Source organism: Cebidichthys violaceus, unplaced genomic scaffold (assembly GCF_023349555.1).
Source record: "Cebidichthys violaceus isolate CVI_PGR_0920_01 unplaced genomic scaffold, fCebVio1.0.p SCAF_4, whole genome shotgun sequence".
Lineage (NCBI taxonomy): Eukaryota > Metazoa > Chordata > Actinopteri > Perciformes > Stichaeidae > Cebidichthys > Cebidichthys violaceus.
The window spans coordinates 16,429,531-16,453,340 of record NW_027176594.1 but is presented as its reverse complement, the minus strand read 5'-3'; the positions used below and the strand labels follow the sequence as shown (position 1 = coordinate 16,453,340).

The window sequence follows — 23,810 nt, the reverse complement described above, 5'->3', positions numbered from 1 at the left end:
CCTCTAATATGTGAAAAAAAAGTAGTTGTCTGCACATATTTTAATATTCCATACTAAGTTTGACCCGTTCAGACCGGGAAAACAAGATGTCGCTGCATCCCAGGAAGTGTTTTGTGGCTATCGCACATTTTGTGGGAGTGCGTTGGATAAACAACAGCATTTTGCTAAAACAGCCATTGATGCTTTTTGCACACTCCCAAACTTTCAGTCGCTGATGGAATTTTAAAGCAGCAAATGTTGTTTTTTTTGTTTCACCCCCCAAGATGAGTGCAGCAGAAAACAGAGGGAATTCTTAAAATTTTCAGGAAACACAGCAGCTACAGCAGCGCTTCTCAAAGCCACACTAAATAATGAAACGCTTTTATTATGATTTTATGTATGAATGATTTTCCACCTTATTATGACAAAGATGGTACATATCCAAGCAAGGTTGCAAAATCCCTGTAAAATATACTAAAGTCGGTTTCTATTTTGCACATTTATTGCAACTAACAAAGTCTAGTTTGTTTCTTTGTGGAACTTCTCCAAATGACTTGCAGACTTGCTTTGTTTTGTATTGTATTGACCCGCTTTCATTTTCTTTTTAACTTCATTTGTTGGTGAACGCTAGCTAAATACCGGGATCCACAGTTTTGTTCATGACCAACTGCTCACACTTGCAGCAAAGTTAAAACCGCCCCAGCGAGATTTACGTTGGGTCCCACAGGATCCAAATCCCAATGAAGCCCTCTACTCTGTTGTGTAATCCGGAGCAGGCTGCCACAGCTGCCTACTCCGTCTCTGTCTAACGAGGCTAACCTCCAGGTTCTGGACATTGAAGCCAATGCAGAAGTGCCTTAAACCTGCATTATTTCAAATGCCCATCAGGGCATTCCTCTGGTTGCAGAAAGTAACATTTTAAACATGAGTTTATGGTCTCAATCTCTAGTTTCAAGTCTTTTTCAATGCAGCATGATGTTCATTTAGTAAATGATGGTCCCATTTAGAGCTTGGCTACCTTGTGATTGAGAGGTTGGTACTTCGTCCATTCTGGGAGTTGTCCATATTCTCGTCTTACAACTTTAACTCTTTCCAAGTGTGTTTTCAGTTCATCAAAGTTAATTATAACCTTTTTATCACCCAAAAAAATATGTTATTCAGCCCTCAGCTGTACTTTACTCCACTCTCGTGTCACTTCTGGTTGTAAAAAAACAAGATGGCGACGGCCAAAATGCCGAACTCGAGGCTTCGAAACAGCAGTCCACAAACCAATTGGTGACATCACTCAAATATGTCCACCGATATAGAGTCTGTGTCTAGCTCACTCACTAAAACATGCATTGTTGTGGAAAAATTGTATTAGACATGAAGAAATCTGTGATTTGTCCTTCACACTTTACATGCAATAAGTGAGGAAACTCAAGGATGAGAGATAAGAAGAGGACCTTATAGACATTCCCGACTCCAAAAGTCTGGACCAAGGCTTACAGAAATGAGTTGAACGAGATTCTGAATGACGTGGGTCAGACAGTATAAGTCTGGGTGAAACTTATGATACTTTAAGTTTCTGGTACATCTCAGTTCATGAAGGCCAAAAGCTTCTCGGATCAGATTTGTGTTGGAATAAACAAGGTTTTATTCGTCGAAGTAAAGATTACCTTGAAGTACAAGTTTTCCAACACATACACCTACTAAAGCACAGCCTCTGATCCGTCTCCCTCACAGCTTAATCCGACAGCGGCGTCAGCTTCAATAAGCCTCTGTTTGCAGCCGAGGCTCTGCGGTCTCTGCTTAAATGCATTATCTTCCAGATAAACTGAGACACTACTGTGTTTTAGTCTGCCGACGCTGACGCAGGCATGAGACGTTAGTTATTGTAGAGGGAGATTTGGAACTAAGTGTCGACAGCATTGCAGTCCACTTAAAGGTTATCGTGTGGAATCATTACAGGTGGCCCGGCAGAGACGCGCCCACGCAAAGCCACACTCACGGTCGCACAGAGGCGCAACACACACAAATCGCAACACCATGCATGCAAACAACACACTAATTAAATCCCACAGGATGGCAAATTAATAATTTACAAAGTCCCCTGTGCCGAGGATGTTGTTCTTATGAAATATTGATGATAGCGACTAGACAGTTCCAAGTATGTTTGTGTTGTTCCTTTGTGTGTGAATGTAAAGGCTGGTAAATATATAATTGTATCACCAGTTCTTTGTGTAGCATAGTTCATTTAATGATTCTATTTACATGTATGAGCTCCAATATATGCCCTGTGCAAAGTTTGTTGCTCTTAAAGCTGATATCTTTAACAAAATGTTGATCTGCTTGCTTGAGTGCTGTTAAAGACTGACCCACTTTTTTTGCCATTCAGTCTCCTTTCTTTACAGCAGCCTGCAACTTTCTGTGTAACAATGCCAATAAAGTCTCTTTGAAGAACAGCCGTCACACACAAAGTGATGTAGTGTGATGTTACTTTCATGTCATTAAATCTTTGCTGTTTCTTTGGACTGCACTCTCAAGACTTTAACAAAAAAAAGAAAAGCTGATCAAAATCCATTTCCTGGTTGGTCTAGGACTTTTCAGTATTTTGAGGCTGATGTCTCCGTGCATAATGCAGCCTCCAGACTTCCGGCCCCCCATGCACGGCAACGGAAAAAGGTGGCGAGAGCGCTAACATTGGCAGTTCTCCATGTCATGACTTGTGAAGGACTCAGCCGGACATTTCTCCGTTCTCTGTTGAGATGGACTGCATAGCTCTGCAACATGTGTCTTTCAGTTTAATCAAAGGATTTTTTTTTTGGTTTTGGGGAATTCTGCTATTCTACAGCATTGTTGCTTTTATTGATATTGAATAAAAAGTTATTTTCCAAAAAGGTTTGGTTTGTTTTTTTGTAATCCTGAGGGGGTTCAAAATATGCCTGAACACCTACCCAACGAAGGAATTTCCAAATCGTGGAATATTTTGGTCCAGCCCCTTCTAGTTCCACACTGCTGGATGTAACATAAGCATTGTGTACTGGAGAAATGCCCGCAGCTCAAGTGTGACGGAACAACCGCTGAAATATTGGCATTGATTCCTTCCACACCCCCACCTTTGTCCAGCAAATGATGATGCGTGGTCTCTTGGACACGCACAACACACCTTAACCTAAACAGATTTAGCCCGGTTGTTGACAGCAGTGACACTGATTGGTCCAGTAACGATGGTCAGATATCGATTTGTTCCGCTGCAGACAGCAGACAGTTTAGTTTGAAAAGGTAGAGCCAGCGGTCCCTGCCAGCATGTTTTTGCACTCAACAGGGAAACACAAGGAATAAGACCCATGAGACAAACTAATGTCCGTGATAAGCGGACACTGTAGATTGTGTTACAGAAACCACGTTGAAACATTGCAGCAACAGACGCCTCACAGCTTGTACAAGACGTCCACGTGTTTTACATGGCAGATGGCAGCAGAGACGGAACCACGTATACATTTATAATGTAGCGAAGAAGACAAAGAGAGGGACTTGTGTATACTTACAGGAATAAAACAATGGACGCCATGGACAGGGGGTGGGTTATGCATAAACAGATATATTATTTACACGGGCAAACAATCTCACAGGATCGTAAGAAAAGATAAGCGCTCTACAGCTGGGTGCATTTAAATCTAGATGTAAAGTACATTTAATTGCTGTGAACATCTTTTTTTTTTTTCTTTTTTCTTCTAGATGTGAATGCAGCATGGATTTTATTTGCAGAAAGCTGTGCTGAGCGGCTCGAGGCAATTTCCTCCATCGACTTGCTAAACTGTCTGAGCTCAGCTGCTTCAAAAGCTTGTGGGTATAGTCGGCCGCGTGTGTGTGTGTGTGTGTGTGTGTGTGTGTGTGTCTGTGAGAGAGTGGCGGTTGGCGTATATACATACGTCATGTCTTATGTATGCTGGGAAACCATCTGACCACTGGTCTGTGTGTGTAAATAATCTACAGCACTGACTGCAGGTTTAGACGTAGTCCCAGATTCCCCTGACCACAGGATGCTGAGTCGGACACATTTCATTTTTTCTCAGACTGATAGCTTGATGGGAGCCACAGAGACCGACGGCGCCTTGGGCGGGTCCATTAAGGAAATGAGAGCGATCAATCAAAATGGATTAATCCAACTTGATCTCCCAGAGGCAGATAGAGGAATTTAAATCTGGACCAACACACCCACATGGCAGCAGGGACAAATAGGACACGTCGGCACAACGCAATGGAAATGTAGATGCGTACATACAAAGCGGCGCACGATTAAGTTTAATAATATAAATATATATAATTTGTAACCTTGCAACATTGTAAGTGTTTCACGCTTTGCCTCTATGACTGCACCTCAACTTGTGCTTGAGGTGAACAGCATAAAACATTATTATTTGTAAATCCCAGGAAAGCGGCTGTACTTCACCACGTCGATTGTGAGGTGAGTGCTTCTGACAAGGAAAAATGGTTGCGCTTGTTAAAGCCGTTTCCGGTGAAACGTGATGCATTTCTCAGCAGACAGATCTGCTGAATGTTATGTGACAGAAACAAAGAATGAGAGATTTGGGAAAAGCTTTTTTTTTTCGAAATTGCTTCTTTTTTTTCTTTTTTTTGTGCTTCGGCACGCCTTTTATTTACTGAGAAACGGATGGGCCCGATCATCCGAGTTGACAGGTAATACCATTTTAACTTTCCCAGAGAGAGGAAGAGCCCAAGGCTTGGTGCCACAACACACACGCTACCAGATCAGCTCAGTAAGCTGCTAAAAAGATGCTCGAGTGAAAGAAAGCCGTCAGCGGGCACAACGCGCGTCTAGGTAAATCATTGGAGTGCTTGTTACCGTTCAATTTGTGGCCACAAAAAAAACAAGACAATGTGTGACTCCATGCATAGTTGCATACTGTATAAATATGTATTCTATAGATTTCTATGAACACATCCATTAATTACTAAATCTAAAACATCCGGTGCCAAAGAGATGATACACAGTAATACACGTATTTCTCAGACTGAGCCTGTTGTGGACTTAAACACAGGACTTTCACCCAGGAGGCCGCAGTTTGTGTCCTGTGTAAAACCATGTAAACATCGTCACTGACTTAGCATAATGCCAGTTAACAAGCGTACTTATTCAATGTAACTTCTTCTTATTTTACATGACAAATACAGCTATTTCAAAACAAGCCATGATGTTTTCCTGAGCCAAACCAAGTATATTTCTTTTTCCTAAACCTAGCCAAGTGGTTTTGTTGCGTAGTAAACCCACGTTGGAAGTTTATTTTCAAAGACACTGTATCCATGTAACAAGCTGAAACTTTGAGAACACAGTTCATTGTCCCTCTTACCCTTCTAGTGTCCAAAACTGACACTAATTTAAAGCGTAGCTGGGAGTCGGAACAGGTTGCCTCTTAGAAGCTAGAATTAACAGGCGTATTGCTTTGATCAAAGCTTTTCTTAAAACATAGAAATAGATATAGAAAGTTAGTGTGGGGTTAGTATTATTGAAACTGGAAAACAAATTCAAAATCAAAGTGTATTTGGAAGTCAGTATTCTCCCCTGGCATGCAACACGGCGTGGGATTCGCTAAATGGTAGTTTGAGTTATTTAATCATTCTTCTTTTGGGTCCAAAACCCCCAACACTACTTCAAATGTAAATTATACAGTTGGTGTCTAAATGACACTGTTTTTAAGTTCATTATTTAAGGACAGAAGAAAAACATCAGCATCACAGCTGATTCCAAACGTTTGTGTGACATTATCTATTATGGAGGTGTTCCATAATAGTAGCTAGTGGTTTGATACATTTACGTTTATTATTATTTCTGTAACATAAAGTCAAGTGAGAGGGGAGATTATGAAGACAAAAACTGCAAAATTCTTCTTCTCCTCTTTCAACTACAACATTCATCAACAACCAAACAACTTCACCGAAATGGGTTATTGGACACGGATGCTGATGAGGCAACCGTTAGAGAGCTTTCGGGAGTGTTTGTGTGTGACAAGACCGGCGGCAAACAGCCACAGCTTCCTGACGTTATCGCGCTCTGCTGACAGATGTGCAACATAACGGCTATTATCATTGCTGCTGGTGTGATTATTGCTGCCGCGTGATTATTGGGAGCACAGGAGAGCTTGACACATCTGTATGCGTGTGTGTGTGTGTGTGTGTGTGTGTGTGTGTGTGTACTGCGTGGTAGAGAGAAAAAGAGAGAGAGAGCGAGAAGGGGAGGGAAGAAAAGAGAGATGCAGTGAAGGTGACCATAATTTCAACTGACTGCGTGACGAGTGCGCAAAACACAGTGTTTGTGCATTCGTGTTCTCAGCACACATGCATCTTAATTTAGCTCCGCGCCCATGTGCATCCCCTCTTTCGCGAATTAAAACATCTCAACTCTCGGCAATCGCTCTCGCCTCCTTTTCACCTCAGAACAGACAGTTCATTTCTCCAGGTGCCGCAAACAGGGCCTTCACACACAACGTGTAGAAACAAACCCAAAGTTTAGTCCACCTGTCGACTGCTAGGAGAGACTCACTGGAGCTCCCGTTCATCTCTCTCTCTTTTGTTTTCCTGTGGTCAAACTGCTTCTCTCATTCTCAGGAGGAGCTGTTTTTCTGTGTTCAGCATGTAGGAACGGAGGGGTGAGGTAGAGTAGCAGAGAAGAAGATTCTGTAACTGTCTCGAGTGTGTGAGCACAGCTTAAGAGAGGAGGGAGTTGCATCTAGTTGTCTTAAAATCATGGCAGGCGCTTTTGTTTTGCCATTCGGTTTGTTTCATTAGTGTTTGTAAAATTTAAATAAATGCTTGAGGTAAAACCCTCAGAATGTGATGGGAACCTGGAACATGGTTCTGTCACACAAACTGGTACACTAAAGTAAAGTATGTTTTCTACAAGGTAAATTGAAAACTTGACCCTCATTTTTGATGACATTATGTTTAGTTGTCAAGACAAAAATAACTCATGTCAGTAACTAAGTAGGACTGTTACATGGGCAACCCGTGCAGGTAATTATTCTTATGTCAAAATCCCAAACACGCTGACAAACGTTACATTTAGTGCTCTCCAACTTGAAGCCAGAGCAAACTAGAATCACCTCCGCCAACCACTCAAGTTGCAGTTTACAGCCACGTCTGTCCAAAATGTCATCACGTCATCATTTCATTCTATTAGACTATGGTGTGAAATCTTAAGTAATGGCCAAAAAATGTCTCTTGACCTTTGACCACCAAAATTCAATCAGCTCCACCTGAAGAGTCCAAGTGGACGTTTGTGTCAAATTTGAATAAATTCGCTCAGGGCCTTCCTGAGACATCGCGTTCATGAGACAAAAACTCCGGCGACTGTGTTGAAGCATAACAAAAAAAACAAGACGGAGAAAATGAAAGCGACATATTGGCAGGACAGGATGAAAAGAGAGCCGCACTTTCAATGCAGCAAAGGAATGCAAATTGAACAGGAGTGCATTGCACCGTGAAAGCAGAGCAGAGATGTACTAATCCTTATTACAGTGATCTCTCTCGTGCATTGTTTTCTGTCTATCTTTGCTGCATCTCTGCTGCCCTAAGAGACGCGTCGCTTCCTCCTCGCAGCGCTTCCTGAAATAGCACCGGGGCCCTCGCTGCGTAAGCGGCGCACCCAAACACAGCCCTTCACATACGTCCAATATGTGACGAGGACAATAGGATGAGCGAAAGAGTCCACTCAGTTTCACGTTTGAGTCCGTTTCCCTCACATCACATGTTCTCAAATATAAATTCTCAGATATTGCTGAATTATTCAAACGACTTACCATTACACCTGTTAAACTAACTGTAATGATGTATTACTAATGTTACTGCTAAATAAAACTTCCCATCAAATCCATTGTGATAAACTGAATGTTGCCGCTGCCCTTGCATGGCAGTGCTCTGTGTGCAGTTTCCCAACGCTCCCTCATTGCACCACGTGGTATTGACAGAAACGTTGAAAGCCTTAGCTCCTTTTTTCAACAAGGCAATCTTCCTTTGTGTATTTTCCAACAGATAACACACTGTACAAAAGAAAAGACACTTGATACACACAAGGTGCGGTGGGAAGGCCCCGGAGGCTTCAATGCTATGGCAATGGTCTCTTTTGTTTACAGTATGTTTTCTAATATCACAAGACAAAAACAATGAGGATTTGTCCACGTTAAATATAACATTGATGCCATCAGCATCGTATTATCTCATGGGTGCCTTTTGTGCATATATCCACCTTTCAAAGCATCTCACGAAAGATCCTTTTAGATCTTTTTCAACAGGTGGAGAGACCACACAAGAGGCAAGCTCTACTGCACGTGAGAAAGGACTGGCTCTCTGATATTGACTCCGACTGACGGTTGTCTGCTAACAATCTTAAACGAAGCTTCATTATTTAGAGTCAAATCTGTCACTTTGAAGAAATTAAAATGGCTCAGGAAGCTTTATTTCTTCGCCTTTTCATCGCTCTTCCAGTCTTTGTGTCAAATATATGAATTCCGCTGCATGGTCATTACTGTCACTTTTCAGACAAAGGCAGGAGTGGATTTTTGATTTTTTTCTGGCTGTGGAAGAACTGTCCGACTGCATTCAACACAGGTACGTGTGTGAGAGCAGCGGGGAAAAAAAGGAGGGCAAAGGATTACGCAAGAGTGCGCTGAGGAAACAAAGTAAAAGCTACATTTATTATTTGTCAATGGGCATCTATGAGGGAAAGAAATGAGCAGCAGGAAGAGAAGGGGCGAGAGGCAGGAAAAGAGGATCCTCGAGGAAAGCAATAATCTCGAGTCAAGCATGGTGTGCTTTTATCACCTTATCAGCCCACACCAGTGAAGGATCCAGACAAATACAGCTGGCTTTTTTTTGTCAACACAGACATAATACAACCGGTAGTCTTCCCAAAATTGTCAAGCAACACGGGCCGCAACGTCGTAAAAAAACATTAGTGTATATCTGCGGAAAGGAAGCGCCGGCATGCTGGAGTGTGACGCTATCAGCACTCGGAAAAAATAACCAGCTTGTGGCAGCGGAAACGATGAGCTAGCGACCTGTAGACAAAGCCTGATGCAGGCTGGGTAATTGAGACGGCATATTGCTGCAGAGTAACCTTCCCAGAGACATAACCATAATATAATGTGCAGTGGAGAAATTTCTCATTTACGGCCGGGTAATAGCACTTAGGTCAGAACAATGGCCCCCCTCTTCTTAGAAATTGGATAGGCTTTCTCATTAATATGTATTGGTGTTGGGAATGGCCTAAGGAAGGAATAACACGGCGAATGGCCTGAAGTTTGCACAGAAGGGAAACAAAGTTGGGGAGTTATAAATAGTCCTAAAAGTACAAAAGTACAATGTGTAAAATAGATTCAGGTACAAAGGATTTGTACTTGTGGGTGGTAAAGAGAAAGAGCAACTGTGAAGAGCTGTATGCAACCAGTTTTTAAAAACATAAAATAATACCGCTTCACTCCTCCCTGTTTCTACCTTTCACAATAAAAGTCCTAGACATATACGCTGCATCACCTCTTACCGAGGTTAAATTCACTAAGAGCTCCACAGAAGAGCATACAATATGTATTTATCACAAAAATGCAGGTCTGTATTAATTATGAATGGTCCAACAGCCAACATTTATATGGCACATTTTAATTGTGGGACAGCAATGATGTGTCAGATGAGCTCGTTATATATTTATATATTTCTCTGCATAGAACTTCCTGGATAGTGAGGGGGGGGGTATTGAATGAGTGAAAGATTTTGGACACAACCCATATGCTCCACACATTTTTGATCACCTTTGTGTATTTACACAGATACGGACTTTAAAGACACACTGAAAACGATGGTGAATATTAGCAAATGTCCATCCTTCAGTTTTCCCTTCATTTAGCATTTGTTTGTTTCCCATTCAGGGGATCAGAACTTCACCAGCGGAGGACTGTGTTCAGTGCCCAGCAGAGGTGTTTTTGGTTCGGGCCTTTGAACGGCCTTGCCAGTGTTCACAGGTGGGAAGCTGGTGAGGGATCATCATGTCAGAACCATAGTGTCTCCTGCTGGTTGGTCAGTGTGCAGAGTCTCTCCATATCCACATATCCAGCGTGGAAGTGTACAGCAAAGCAGCAACAAACGGAGGGCTTGCCGATTTTACATTACGGTTCCTCGGGTCTACACTACAATTGCACTTTCAAAGAAAAAAATGTTAGTTGTTGAGAATTAGACCCGTCAGAAAGATTACCATAGTGTGCTACTGCCCCATGTAAACTGTTCAATATGCATGTTTCTATGAAGCCTGAACGCTTCCAATGGCTCTCTCATGACTACCAAATACAGCCCCGACATGATTCATCAGCTTCCTTTGACCACAATCATCCGAGACACTAAATCACTACACCCAGAAACTTGTGACCGCCTTTCACACTATGGCTGCAATTGGACTATATGATTAATGCTTAGCTTTGTCTTGCTCAGTCTATGGACGTGGATCAAGAAGCATTCGTCACTAATTTGAGTGCAAAATGCTGATAAAGCATCACATCCACTTTCGGTAAAACCAGGCAATAAACTAAGCATAGCTAAGAGTTGGGTATTTAGTATGAGTACCAACAAATACTATACCATGTATTCCAGTGCTCACACTTATGTCCTAAATTGCTTCAGCAATTCTTGGGTTAGTACCATTTGTTAAAGATTTGGTGCTAAATTCATTTTTTACTACTCGAGAAATAATAAAAATGAAACTAAAATAAAAAAAAATAAAAACAAAGAACCTATTTTCGTTTACATATCCTGAGGTGAGAGGTCTGGTTTTCTCTCGCCAAAATTTTGTCCAACGTTGGAATAGTAATTTGCCTCCTGTTGGCCGGGTTTGCCGGCGATGCAGCGGGTCTTCAAGGTTATCGGAAGATTTTCCCGTTCTATCTTTCTATACTTCGTCAGGAATTCACAAATACACCTACTCAAACAGAAATACACACATACATTCCCAAACCATTTTATATTTTTGGCACTGAGTTGATGGCGTTATCCAGTGAGAGTCAGATACCCACAACCTCCCCACCACCACCCACCACCCACCACACACACACACACCATTCAAACTCCCCAGGCTATCAGTGCAGAGATAAAGTGCGCCCCCCGACCGACTCCCCTGCTGCACCTTGCACCAGCGACATGCAGGAGATTGTCATGCCAGATTTGTTCGACATGAAGCGATGGGAAGGAAACATAACTGCAGGGAATGTGTGAGAGAGATGAACATCCAGTGTAAAAAAAACATGAAAGGGGACCACAGAGCGGGGGTGTCTAGTGTGCTCAACCGGTACCAGCTCCTGCATACTGATGTATTGAAATATACACGCACTTCATCATAATCAAAGAAATGCATATGCACTTAAGTGCCGTTACTTGTTAGTTAGCATTTCTCTCCGTTGAGGTCCTCTTAGGACATGTGCAGAAGTGTCTTTTGGGAATGTGACACACTGGCGTAAGTCCTTTTCTGACTGATGGCGTGGAAACGTTCAGACACACACACACACACACACACACACACACACACACACACACCACAGAGCTGAGTTTAATGCGAGTCAAACAAACATTAGTCTCGGCCCCTGCTTGGATCGGAGCGCATCAGCGTTTCCAAACAAGAGTGCTCTCCTCGTGGCGATCTGCCATTTCATAAATCGCTGTCTTTCATTGACGGTAATCTTAGCCATAAAAAAAACCTACAGAGATGAGATAACTGAGAAATTTTAAACAGAACCCAAAAAATATGAAATGATATCGTCTGTCCCAGCAGGGAGCGACCTAGACAGTGAGAAAGCCGCGGGTCCTTCAGCTAGAACAAACACTAGCGAGAAACATGCTTCGGGTGAAGGGACTGTCATGGGTCCTTGTTAATGTAATAAACTGCGGCGTATAAACAAGCTCCATAGGGAGGGCCTTTGATCAAGCTAACATCTCCCTTACGTCTGAAGTTTTTGAATCTAGAGAGAAAAATATGGGGTTGTGTACCTTTTTATCCCGCTTTTTCATCATTCTCTTTCTTGAGCAATGCAACCTCTAGAAATCTCATTCTCTTCCTTAATCACAGATGCGCGCGCACACACACACACACACACACACACACACACACACACACACACACACACACACACACACACACACACACACAATCTCCATTCTACTTCCACCTCCGTCTTCCTCCCCCACTTTCTCATTTTCACCATTGAGCCCCTACCGCTCCATCTCCGGCTCGGGGCTCTTGATGAGTTTGTGAGTCACTGAGGAGAGACGGGGATTTGAGAGACACTCTGAACCTCCGGTGGAAGCCGGTAATCCACAGAGGCGAGAGGTGGCGACGAAATTCCGCTAATACCCACAAACAATCCAAATTTGCCTGTTATTGTGCGCAAACAGCAGGCTACTATCTGTGTAACAATGACAACGGCATGATGCCAGATGAAATCCATGTGAATTTGGTTTTGTAGACAGAAAAGCGTCTCGTCGACATGTGTTCCTGATGGCCTTGTTGCCGACACGTCACACATGATGATTAGGGTTAGATGACAGTTGCTGACATCATCAGACATCCTCAGCTCAGGACATAGAAAGCCCCGTTATATAATGCATGTATATCATGTCATTTTTTGAGGTAATAGAAATGGACGGCAGTGGCTAGACATTTGCTGTGGGCTATTGGGTACATAACAGTTATGGATATGTTGCCCGTAAAGGTTTGAATAAGCTTTCTCCTTTAGTTCATACTTTTGTATGAAAGACTTAGAATCCCTTGATTCAGTCATCGTTATCAAGGACTGATCTTTTTCAGTAACTCACCTCTCCCACTATTGCAAAGGAGCGTTTTCATTTCGAGGTCGTGTTTGAGAGGGAGCCGAAGGCAACGGACAAAGCAACAGCCTCTGACAGCTGGCTGAGCAATGACAAAGTCACTTCTTAGTAAAAATGCTCCGTTTCAATTTGGGAATAAAGCTTTTACAGATACATAATGAATGGCATGAGTTGGAAAATCATCCTGAACATTTTAGACCAATGCTTGAATAAGAGATCTGCTCTTGGGGCTGAACAATTTTAGACTAGGAACAAGAGGCCTGTATAACACCGCATACAACAGGAACCTCATGTCAGTTATAATAATCAACTTCTAAATAAACGTACATAGCTTTCTATAGAACACGCATATAAGATGATGCGTTGGCAGTATATTTGACACACAATAATATTCAAATTTGATAATAACACTGAAAAGTGGCGTTAGTATTGACCCTTTGCTAAGTACAGCCCCCGAACGCAGACTGGCCAATCATAGAGTAGCATTAGCAGGGTCCGGCAACTACCTGGCTCTGCTCCATAGACTCTAATGGATTCGTTTAATATTCTTTTTATTTTCAAGCTGGTTTTGTGGATTTCAACCTGGTCATGGTTAAACAGTGTGTGATAGTTGGATGGAGATATACTTTTCAAAAACGTTACGTTTCTACTTAAAAACCTGTGGAGCAAACATTAGCACAGAATGTTAGCACATCATTAAATTCTATGCTATGATAGCTACTGAAGGCATACGCATTCTGCTTTTGCTTTTTAATGATTGCAACGGTCAATAGAAACCTACCACACTTTACAGGAACAGTGTTGTTCCACAATTTCATTGCTGTCTGTTTTGATCACCAGGGGATGTCATGGATCACTTTTACAACTGTAGGCTTTAAATGTTATCTTTATATTTCTAACTGTTTTCGCAGCTGAATCAGTTTGACATCCTGGATATATCCCAAAAATATTTGATATTCATTCAAGGAGTGCAGTTAGTGACAGTGTGGGCTCCATGAAACCTCTGACAGCATGACGGAGGAGTAGCGGACGACAGGGCTTAGCATTGGGTCAATTATTGACATTGGCTGCATGGTTGATCATGAGGACCAATCAGTTTTCTGATGTCGGACTCTTGAAACCTGATAATGTAATGCTAATGACAGCTCCGCACTATAGCTGCTTACAATAACGCTAGCTTGACAAACTGCTTCACAGCCCTGAAGAGCTCAATCAAGAGCTTTTAAAGGGGCTAAGCTTAAAACAGTTATATTCTGTGCTGAAAACTCTACCTGCTACAGTAGCTACCGCTCTGAACCTGACATGAAGCATCACCTAGATATTTTACTGAGACACTTGCCTGCAGAGAGCACATAAACAGCGAACCCTGGCCTCATGATTCCATTATGATTCACCCGTCATCGATTCTAGACTCATCTCAATGAATCGCATCCTCAGTTTTCTAAATTGCTGCCAATTTTTCATCAATGCAAGCAGTCAAATAAAGCTGAACTCCCTTTTTATTTAGGAAATGCTGTCAAAAATCTGAGTGCAACAACGTGAGCTGCCTCTTTTTCAATACCAGTATCTGTGTGAATCACTTCAGCACTTAAACATTACAAAAACAAAACGTAAATCCTATTGCAGTGCATTGCAAGTGTTGTGTAATCTACAAAACTAAGGTTTCAACTAATAGGCAAAGAAACCATCAGTCAACAGCTTACATTTTCACTTCCTATAGCTTGTTAAGACACTGTTAATTATGTTAATTGTAGTAAATATTGTGGGTCTTGTCACCACACAATAAAGTAGCCCTGCTTTGCTGAACAGAAGCCAAAATTTGGCAAAGGTGCATATTTTCACATGGAAGGTCAGCCAGATTTGACATGTTGTTAATGAAACACGGGACTGGAACTGGAACTGTGTGTGTGTGTGTGTGTGTGTGTGTGTGTGTGTGTGTGTGTGTGTGTGTGTGTGTGTGTGTGTGTGTGTGTGTGTGTGCGCTCTGCAGGTGGTGACTGGAGGCTTAATGAAAGGGCCAGTTGTTTCGCGTGGCTGATTTGCACGGAGCAGATGGATCGGTCTCTCGGCCTCTCTGGTCTCAATCTTGTCCCACATTGCTGCTGTCGCCCCATTTAACAGCCAATTTCTTGCCAGCTCATCACAAACACACACACACACACACACACACACACACACACACACACACACACACACAAACACACAAACAAACAAACAAAAAGGGAGAAAGCAGCAGAAACAGCGAGAAGTGGTAGACCACAGAGACGAGCGTAAAGGGAGAAAAGAGGGTGAAGACGGTGGGGCATTTCCTGGCACACTGTTGATGATAGAGATACAAGTATGTTTTGTGCATAGACTAGCACTAAAGTATTTAAGCGCATCAGGATACACACAAATACATGTAGACGCACACACACACACACACACACACACACACACACACACACACACACACACACACACACACAGTTAAATCCTATGGGGAAGCACCAGTGGACACTGTGCAGTTTTTAATGAGCTCGCACCAGATGTCTTCCCAGGCTGCAGTGCATGACTAGTTGATTAATCAAGTACATTTTATTAAGAAACACCGACACATACGCACTAATCCTAATTTATCACACAAACACAGTAATCTCAATTTATCACAAACACAGTAATCCCAAATGAACCCCACCTCATCCCACCACGTCCCATTATCTCCCACGTCCCATTATCTCCCTCCCTCCCTCCCTCCCTCCCTCCCACACACACACACACACACACACACACACACACACACACACACACACACACACACACACTGTGCCTGATTTTTATAATGCGCTCCTCCATCTACGCATCCAGTCAAGTCGGCGATTTTCTGTTTTCCATTTCCACCGGTCCTTCATGACAGATCAGAGCGCATGCTCACGCACGCCGACGCCGGACTGATTCACACTTGTAGCGGCACTCGTTCTGTGTTTCACGTGCACCAACGCAGGCCGACACACACACACGGCGTGCCTCAGCCACCGCGGAAGCGCCCCTCAACCCGCAGGATTTCTTATTCTGCCCGCGGTCGTGGTGATGAGTGGCTAGGCTCGACAAAATGGCCTCTGACTTTCAATCTCCGCACCTTGTGCTGCAGTGGCACTCTTTTATCCTCTGCCTCGCCGCCGGCAGTCAGCCTTCACACGCGTGGGGTTCATGTGGTATCGCCGGCCGGGCCGACGTGTTAATGACATCTCACTGGTGAGATATGGCTTCGCTGGAGGCAGGCTTCAGTGTCCACGCGGCACATGTACGGCAACCGATGTGCTGTGTGGAAACTCACGTGGTTCGATGAGCATCACCTTCAGGTAATTCTAATGTATTTAATTTGCTCAGTTTCAATTCGCTCGCTCTCACAACTCGGCTCTCGCCAAATTTGTGTATTCTCACATCTCAACATTGAGTTTAATTTCCTGCGCCTATCTATATCGTCGTGTCCATCCGCTTTCTCTCCCATTTGTCTTCAGTGCTCATAACGCTCTCTCTCTCTCACATCCTGTTCCTCCTCCTCTCTCAAGACAGGAACCTCAGCCCCAGGGAGGGGTGAAGCTAAAGCTCAGCGCGACGTCCCCCCATCCCGAGTCTCACTCCCTGGGTTCCTCGATGCCCCCCCCCCCCCCGCCGTCATCCCTCCACACCAGATCCTCATTCAAGCCTTCAACGTGCTTGCCAGTGGCTAATGTAAGTCTTTTTTACTTATTGGCTCATGACATTCTCGGGAAATGTAGAGAAATTCAATGCGTCATACCACATGTGGTTACAGCAAAAAGTTATATAGGCTCGCTTTACTGGACTTCCCGTGATAGAGAGCCTTGCGGAGGATGCTGAGAGCGTTCAGGGGAGCTGTAAAATGCATTTTAAGTTCCTCTAAAGTCATATCACATGCACTTTCATAATATATACACGTTCCATGCACACAGCCCCAGCTAATGCTGTTGCTGTCGTCTAGTGCAGAATGCCTGAAAGAAGTGAGGGTGAACCCGCCCTGCTGTCACCGCCGGGGATCGGACCAATAAGTTCAAAGCTACTGGCTTGCGCCGCTTCCTCACCTCCCACCCGCCGTATCAATCTTTCTTTACAAGCGTCTTGATTTATCTCTCGCCACTTGACCACAACTATATAGCAAAAGCAGCTTTTCTGCCGACGGTTATGTGAAGGAAATTTACTGGTCGTGCTGGTCCTGCAATGCAATTTACATTTACTTGGCGGTTTCTTCGCCTCGTCCCGCCATTCGGGGCCATTTTATGTTTCCAGTGACAGGTGGTGCCGCTTTGACAAAGTGGCAAACGGCAGTGAAGTGCCAGCAGGACCGCAGAGAGTTATAGCACAGCAATATGCAGTGACATCAGAGCATTTCAACTCAGTGGAGGAACTGTTTATACCAAAACACACACACACACACACACACACACACACACGTCAGTACCTTCTGTGCGGATGGTGAAGGGGGAGTCCCCCAGTCTCTTGGCTGAGAACTGCCCCCCCAGAGAGGTCATTAGAAAGCACAGGCTGAAGAAGCCTATTCCCACCACGAATATCCTGCAACACAGGGAGAGGAGGAGAGGGAATAGATGAAAAGGGAGTTGAGACAGATAGACATATTTACAGGGAAGGGCAGGTAAATAGACGTTTTCCAGCAACTCGTCGGGAAATATGAAGATGAGAGAGAGAGAGAGAGAGAGAGACGGCAGAAAAAGGAGTGGATGAAGAGTGGGAAGAATGAACACAGACGAACAAGCCGACAATCGTTTGCAGGAAAAAATAATCGGCGGCAAGAAGCAAAAAGGAAGGAGGGACAATAGAGATGCAAAGTTGACGGGGTGAGGGGGAAAATGTGGAGGAGAGAGGAAGAAAAGGGGAGGAGAGGGGAGACGTGGAGAGAGTCGAGAAACAGCAGGCAGCACATCCAGGAGGCAGAGCACAAACAGAGCAGCGATCACACACAGAGACGTCGGAATTTGAGGCCAAAGGGCACTCGAAACATTTTAGCGTTTTTGATGTCATCGGTTGGCATACATCTAGGACGACTGCCAAAATGAGGGTGAGCAGTTTGTCCCCAAGTGCAGGCAAAATACGACTGTTTATGCGACATCAGAGGAGCGCAGAGGGGACAGACGACGGGTAAAAAACATTGAAGCATTTCAGGCGACAATAAGAGTGTAAAGACAGCTAGGATGCCAATTTAAGTCTCTGAGCACTGAAACTAGTCCCACTTAGGCCTCCGTCTGAAATAAACAAAATGAGGTCAACAAAAATGGGCTATGCAGTCGGCAAAAATCTTGACTTCACAGTTCTCTATTTAACTAAGCTAGTATGAGGCGTCGGTTGCCAAATCGGGTCAGTACGAATAGCAGGAATGATTGTAGCCCTGGATAAATCGTAAGCATGTCAGTGTTGTGTAAAGATAGACTTGAACCAATCCTTTAAACTGGCCACTGGGGCTCGTGTTGTAAAATCCACCAGGTTGTGGGCTCTGATCTGTAGTGCAGATCTTTGCTTTGAAACATAAACTTCTTCTTTACCCCACTTTGTGGCACAGATCTGATATCGTGCCTCAGAAGGGGAAAAGAAAAAAAGAAAGAAAAAGAGACTCTGTGTGGATTCTCCCTTGTTAGACAGCCATGAGAGAATCAGATCTTTCACTTAAAAGAGTTGAAAATCAGGTCTTTTGTATCCGTGTAAAAAGTCCTGCCCTAGTTAAGCTGCTCGGTTCACTGAATATGGATCAGAGGTTATCTCATAATGCCAAGAGTCTTCGGGGAACCAGAGAGGCAAAGCCGTCTGTGATCCTCATCCACTGGACAAAATACAAGTCGGCCTCCGTGACTAACAAGTCCCACTTTAAAAATGCTCGCTGCTCTGCTGCTAACTACCCGCCAGAGAACATTCTTGGAAGATTTTGTCGACGTAGCGCAGTACAAAGGGGGATTTATATGTGAGAAAGAATGGCAAACAGTCCTCTGCTTCTACTAGATATTTTAGCAGCCGAAGCCATTTCCCTTAATGTCCTCATCGTGCACATTTATTTGGGTAAATGCATCGTCGGTTCATATTCCTATATGGCTCCTGTAACAAACAAGCAGTTCATTGAAGAACGTACCTGAAAGCAACAATGCGGTAGTAAATAAAACAGCAGGAAGAAAAAAAGGTACTTTGGTGATATAATTATCACCAACTCACTTCATAATTTATGGCCAACTTTGCACCAGCGACCTTTAAACTCATAACGTCTGCCCCAGAGGTTGGGGAAATTGAATGTTAACAGAACAAACGAATGCATTATTCATAACTGTTGCTTTTTCTTCAAAGCCAGGCGGGGGCTGTTTGCCTTAATGCACGGGGCCCACTGTGAAATCTGACAGCACTTCTCGAAATGGTAAGTAGCTCCGGTCACGCAGAGTTCTGAAACGCGAGGGTCTCAATATTGATGAGGCCGTGAGCAATGAGTTGCCATCGACGGCTGCGGAAGAACGGCCACTTAAAAGAACATTTGCCGGAGTAATCCGATTGACCCAAAGGGACCGGGATGATGCTGAATAATCTGTTAAGTGTAGAGCGTGGTGGTTTGGCACGCTCCCCCGGTGACTTCACGCTCCAAGACGAAGACGACCTCGTCCCGAGTTGTAACTCGGGGACAAACAGTGGGAGCACGGGAACATATTGACGGAATATAATCATCATCATCACCATCAAGGCTCTTATTTAATGGGCCGCATCGAACATGATTACAGCTTTACAGTCGTTTCGGTTAAAGTGGTCATTTATCCTCGTTTAGGAAGCAAAGTGATCAGATTACATTTTTGGAGCTGGGGCTAACGAATTACAGCTTTGATTGTAACGAGACAAACGGTCAATTTTGTATGAATACGTGTGGAAATTTACACTGCCCTCAATTTTGATGACCAATTATTAGAAAACACTCGTGACGAGCACTGGTCATTAGGATCAGAGCAACAAGCTTCAAGGCGAAGTGGCAGCATGTCGGCACCGATTATTGATTTACAGTGAAAACATGCGGCCGTTATGATCGCACTGTAAATTTACATCAAAATCCCGCCATCTAAGCAGCTGGCACATTCACTATGGTCTCTCATTTAGCTCTGTCCCTCCCAGGACACTGTAATATTATGAAATAATAATAACCCCCCCCCCCCCCCCCCCATCTGTTCCGGGCATATTGCGGAATGAATTAGAATAGCTCAATCACTGTCAGCGGACCTCAGAGCTGCGATACATTAACTGCTGCGAATCCAATCCCAATCGTTACAATAGAGGGGTCATTTGTCACCAATACGCCATGATCCGGAGATACTTATACCTGCATGGATTATGCACTTACTATATACTACCATATGGTCAGCAAGCCAAGTAGGTGGAAGCTGAAAATCGGTGTTTACACATTGCAGCTTCCCTCCCCCCCGGCATTGTTTGTTTTCCATTCTCATCGTCAGTGCCTCGTCTTATTACAGTGAGGAGAGCGGATGAGGCCCAATGACAGGTTTGAAAAAGATAAAGGGGTTACACAGAGGACATGTCGTGAAATTGTGCTGATTTCACAGCTCAGCGTGATGTTTTTTCTTTTAATACACTGCATCTATTCTCCCTGTGATCTGCGGATTAATAATCCTGCGTGTGTTTATGTGTGCGCGTGCAGGAAAGCAACTCAGTGATGGGTGGGAAGAGAACCGAGGAGGAGAAAAAAAGAAAAGGAAAGATATTAGAAAAAAATGATTCCGCTCATGTGGGTGTGCGGAAGCCGGCCCGATGCCGTCCTCGGGCGATCGTTTCCTCTCTTATCATTTAGCCGTTTTCCAAAGTGGCGTTAGGTGGGTGATATGAGAGGATTAGGCCCCGGTCCTGCCTGACGAGTCCTTAATTAACAGGCTTAAAGTAAATGCTCTGCTCCCCCGTAATTGGATCAGAAGGAGAGATCTGCTATCAGCTAATTGGCTTCCTCACACATATACACTCATCAGATTCTGCCTCCAGGTACGTGGAGATGGTTTTGAAGCGAGAGGAGCTCCGCCAGGCGTGGTGGAGGAAGATATTAGTCGTGGTGTTTTCCAAGAAAACTTTTTTTTCCTGGCACACGAACTAGCCTAAGACCAGGGATCCCTATAGATCAACTTGGCGGCTCACCAGGTAACATGCCAACCATTCAGGCTGAGTTCTTGCCGGTCAAGGTTAGAGTCCGGCCTAAGGCCCTTTCCTGTCACTCCCCCCCCCCCCCCCCCCCCCCCCCCCCCCCTGTCTTTCTATCGAACAATGCAGAAATAAATATTATAAAATAATCACATCCCATCTATCTTTACTGCCTGAAAATCTGTCTAGTGACGCTCCAGTGATCTAAGATGCTTCTTTACAATAACCACAGTTCAAGTCCGGCTTATTGGACAACTTTAGATGTCCAATAAAAGGCAAAATGTCACCAAATGACCTACGATTCATAGTGAAATGACTGAAAACCACCATCTGACTGAGAGATCCGTTTCAAGTTTGAACATGATACACACACACACACACACACACACACAAATCTCCTGTGACAAGCCCTCGCTGTTCCGTGTTCGTCAAGGCTAGCGTGGCTTCGTCACAAAGGCTGCCTAATTGAGTGTGTTTGAATAAGGGCTTGATCTCCTGAGAGGCGGCAGGTGAAGTAAGTCAGTGCAGCAGGAATGGAACCATCACCGGCTCCAACATCGCCTCAGCCCTCAGGAGAGACTGTTTAGAAGGTCTAACAGTCTTAGCAGGTGGAAAGTGGATACAAAAAAAAAGGAGGTGGATGGCTGCATCCACTGGAGGAGATCGGCTAGCTGTGGGTACCACTATTAGACGCTGGTGATCTCCAAACTACCAGAATCAAGAAAGAGGGATTCATTCAAAGCCTGACATTATTCTATACCTCGCAGGGCTAATCTAAATATAGCAGGTTGAGGCGGCACGGCTCAGTGGACTGTACAGCATATAAACTGTTGAAGTGTTTAACATGTGTAACAGATTTCTCTTTACCGCCGCACAAACAAAGCCTGGATACACAGTGATAATGGAGCTATCCGCGCGGTAAGAAACTAAGTTAGAGCTCGCCTGACTGCTAGTGCGGGCTTACTCACAAGCCCTCTCTCATGATTTATAGCTGCGTGTTGTCCCTTTATCTTAGTCTAATTCATCTAGTGGAGAAACATCTGTGTGTGCGCGCGCGTGCATATGCCTGTGTTTAGGTGAGTGGCGACACAAGTACACACACACACACACGTTGGCACCACATAATGCACACAAAGCCATGAACTCATTTTAATCAATACTATCCAACCACACCGCTAGAGGCTATAACGTTAAATAGAGAACAAAACCTGTGTAGAGGAAATGCCGTCGTCAGCTCTTTGTCTCTTACCTGAACGGTTTGAACGTCACTAGACATCTTCTGACCATAATTCTATCGTCGGTGCAGCCAGGAATCATTTCCCAAAACGAGCGACCCCTGACATTGTTGCTAACCTCCCGACGTGGAACTTGACTTGACCGAACATTTTTTTTTTTTTTATCCGCGTCCCATCCAGCGGTCCACAACGGCGGTCAACTCGGTTCTTTTAAGCGGACAAGGCAAACCACGAGTCCTTCTTTATTCCTCCGGAGGAAATGGTGGAAAGTTTCATTCAGCAAGTGTTTGAAAATGACATTTAAAGCGTTATTCCGGCGTCAGGCAAACACTCTGAATCTGAGGTGAAGTCGCGTGCAGGTTGTGTCGACCGTCCGAGTCATATCCGATGTGAGTTCTTTGTAAAAAGCAAAACAAATGGCGTTGTTGTCAAACATCTGGGTGAACGTGTGTGTCGGTTGACGTCGACGTCGTCCCAGTGGAGGATTCCACGGAGTGGAGAGCTGGCTGCATGGACGCGTGAACTTCCCGGTGAAGCCAGAGCGAGTGTGGCAAGTGGCCGTATCGCACGAGTTCACTTCTCAAGAGGCAAGCTAGCCAGCTTTAGTTAAATCCGGTTGATATTTTCGAAATAAAAGCCTTGTTCATGAAAGTCAATTTCTATGAATGGCAAGAGGCAGAGCAACAAATGTAAACAATCATGTCAATTTTTCTTTATATCTTTATAAAATGTATAAATGTAAATACATTAATTTAACTTCTATAGGGGAAAGCATCCTAAACAACATTTGTAAATGTAAATTGGAACATGTTAAACTTATATTAAAAGAAGCTTGAATCATAACCTACACAAACCTGGGGGGACATTGTTCAAAAATGAAAAAGTCACATTAAAAGTGTGTTAATATGTTGCTTTCTGTGTGATCATTTTGGGCTGTATATCATGTCACTATGTCTTTGTGATGTTTGATGTTAGCGTACTGTAAGTAATAAACAATGTTTTTTGCAAAGCACATCTAAAGAGGCCCATTAATAAAATAAAAATAAAAAAAGGTTTAGGAATCCATTTCAGTGGCACAACTACCGTATAGTGGCTGGAGGCTAAATCACTGAGAACGCTACTCAGTGAGAACACACGCTGGTTTTGCTTTTGTATTATTTGGGAGGAGAATCCCCACTATTTCCTGTCTCGTTGTCACTTCAGCTGACTTGACGCTGGTCCAGCGGCACTGATGGATAGATCCGGATGATCTGAAGCCCCCGCAAGCGCATTCACCTCTGTATGGCGCCATCTACGGCTTTTCATGTTGTGACATTAAAAGAACTCAAGTAGCACTCAAAACCTTAACACTCCATGTTGCTGCCTCAGTGCTAGAAAAAGCATTTACCAGTTTACTACAGCCTGCGCTTCTTCTGTGCAGACTGTCAAGGGAGCATGACTTTTATGGGGTTTTCAACCTTAGCCAAGTTGGAGTGGATCACCGGCTCCTCTGGTGACCTGGGGGTCTTTGGAGGTGGAATGAGTTATCTGAGCATTTCATGTTGCTTTAGGCAGTTGTCGTGT

The 23,810-nt window shown here is 43.9% G+C and overlaps 1 protein-coding gene across 1 annotated transcript in view; it reads right to left on the bottom strand.

Moving 5' to 3' along the window:
- Positions 1-22,797, bottom strand: part of LOC137885351 (alpha-1,6-mannosylglycoprotein 6-beta-N-acetylglucosaminyltransferase B-like) — a 106,968-nt gene extending 84,171 nt beyond the window's left edge. The window contains exons 1-2 of the mRNA XM_068727576.1: positions 22,262-22,797; positions 17,297-17,409 (exon numbers count right to left, since the gene is read on the bottom strand). Of these exons, the coding sequence (XP_068583677.1) occupies positions 17,297-17,409; positions 22,262-22,329 (181 nt within the window). The 5' untranslated portion in view covers positions 22,330-22,797. The remainder of the gene's footprint in view (positions 1-17,296; positions 17,410-22,261) is intronic.
- Positions 22,798-23,810: the final 1,013 nt, after the last annotated feature.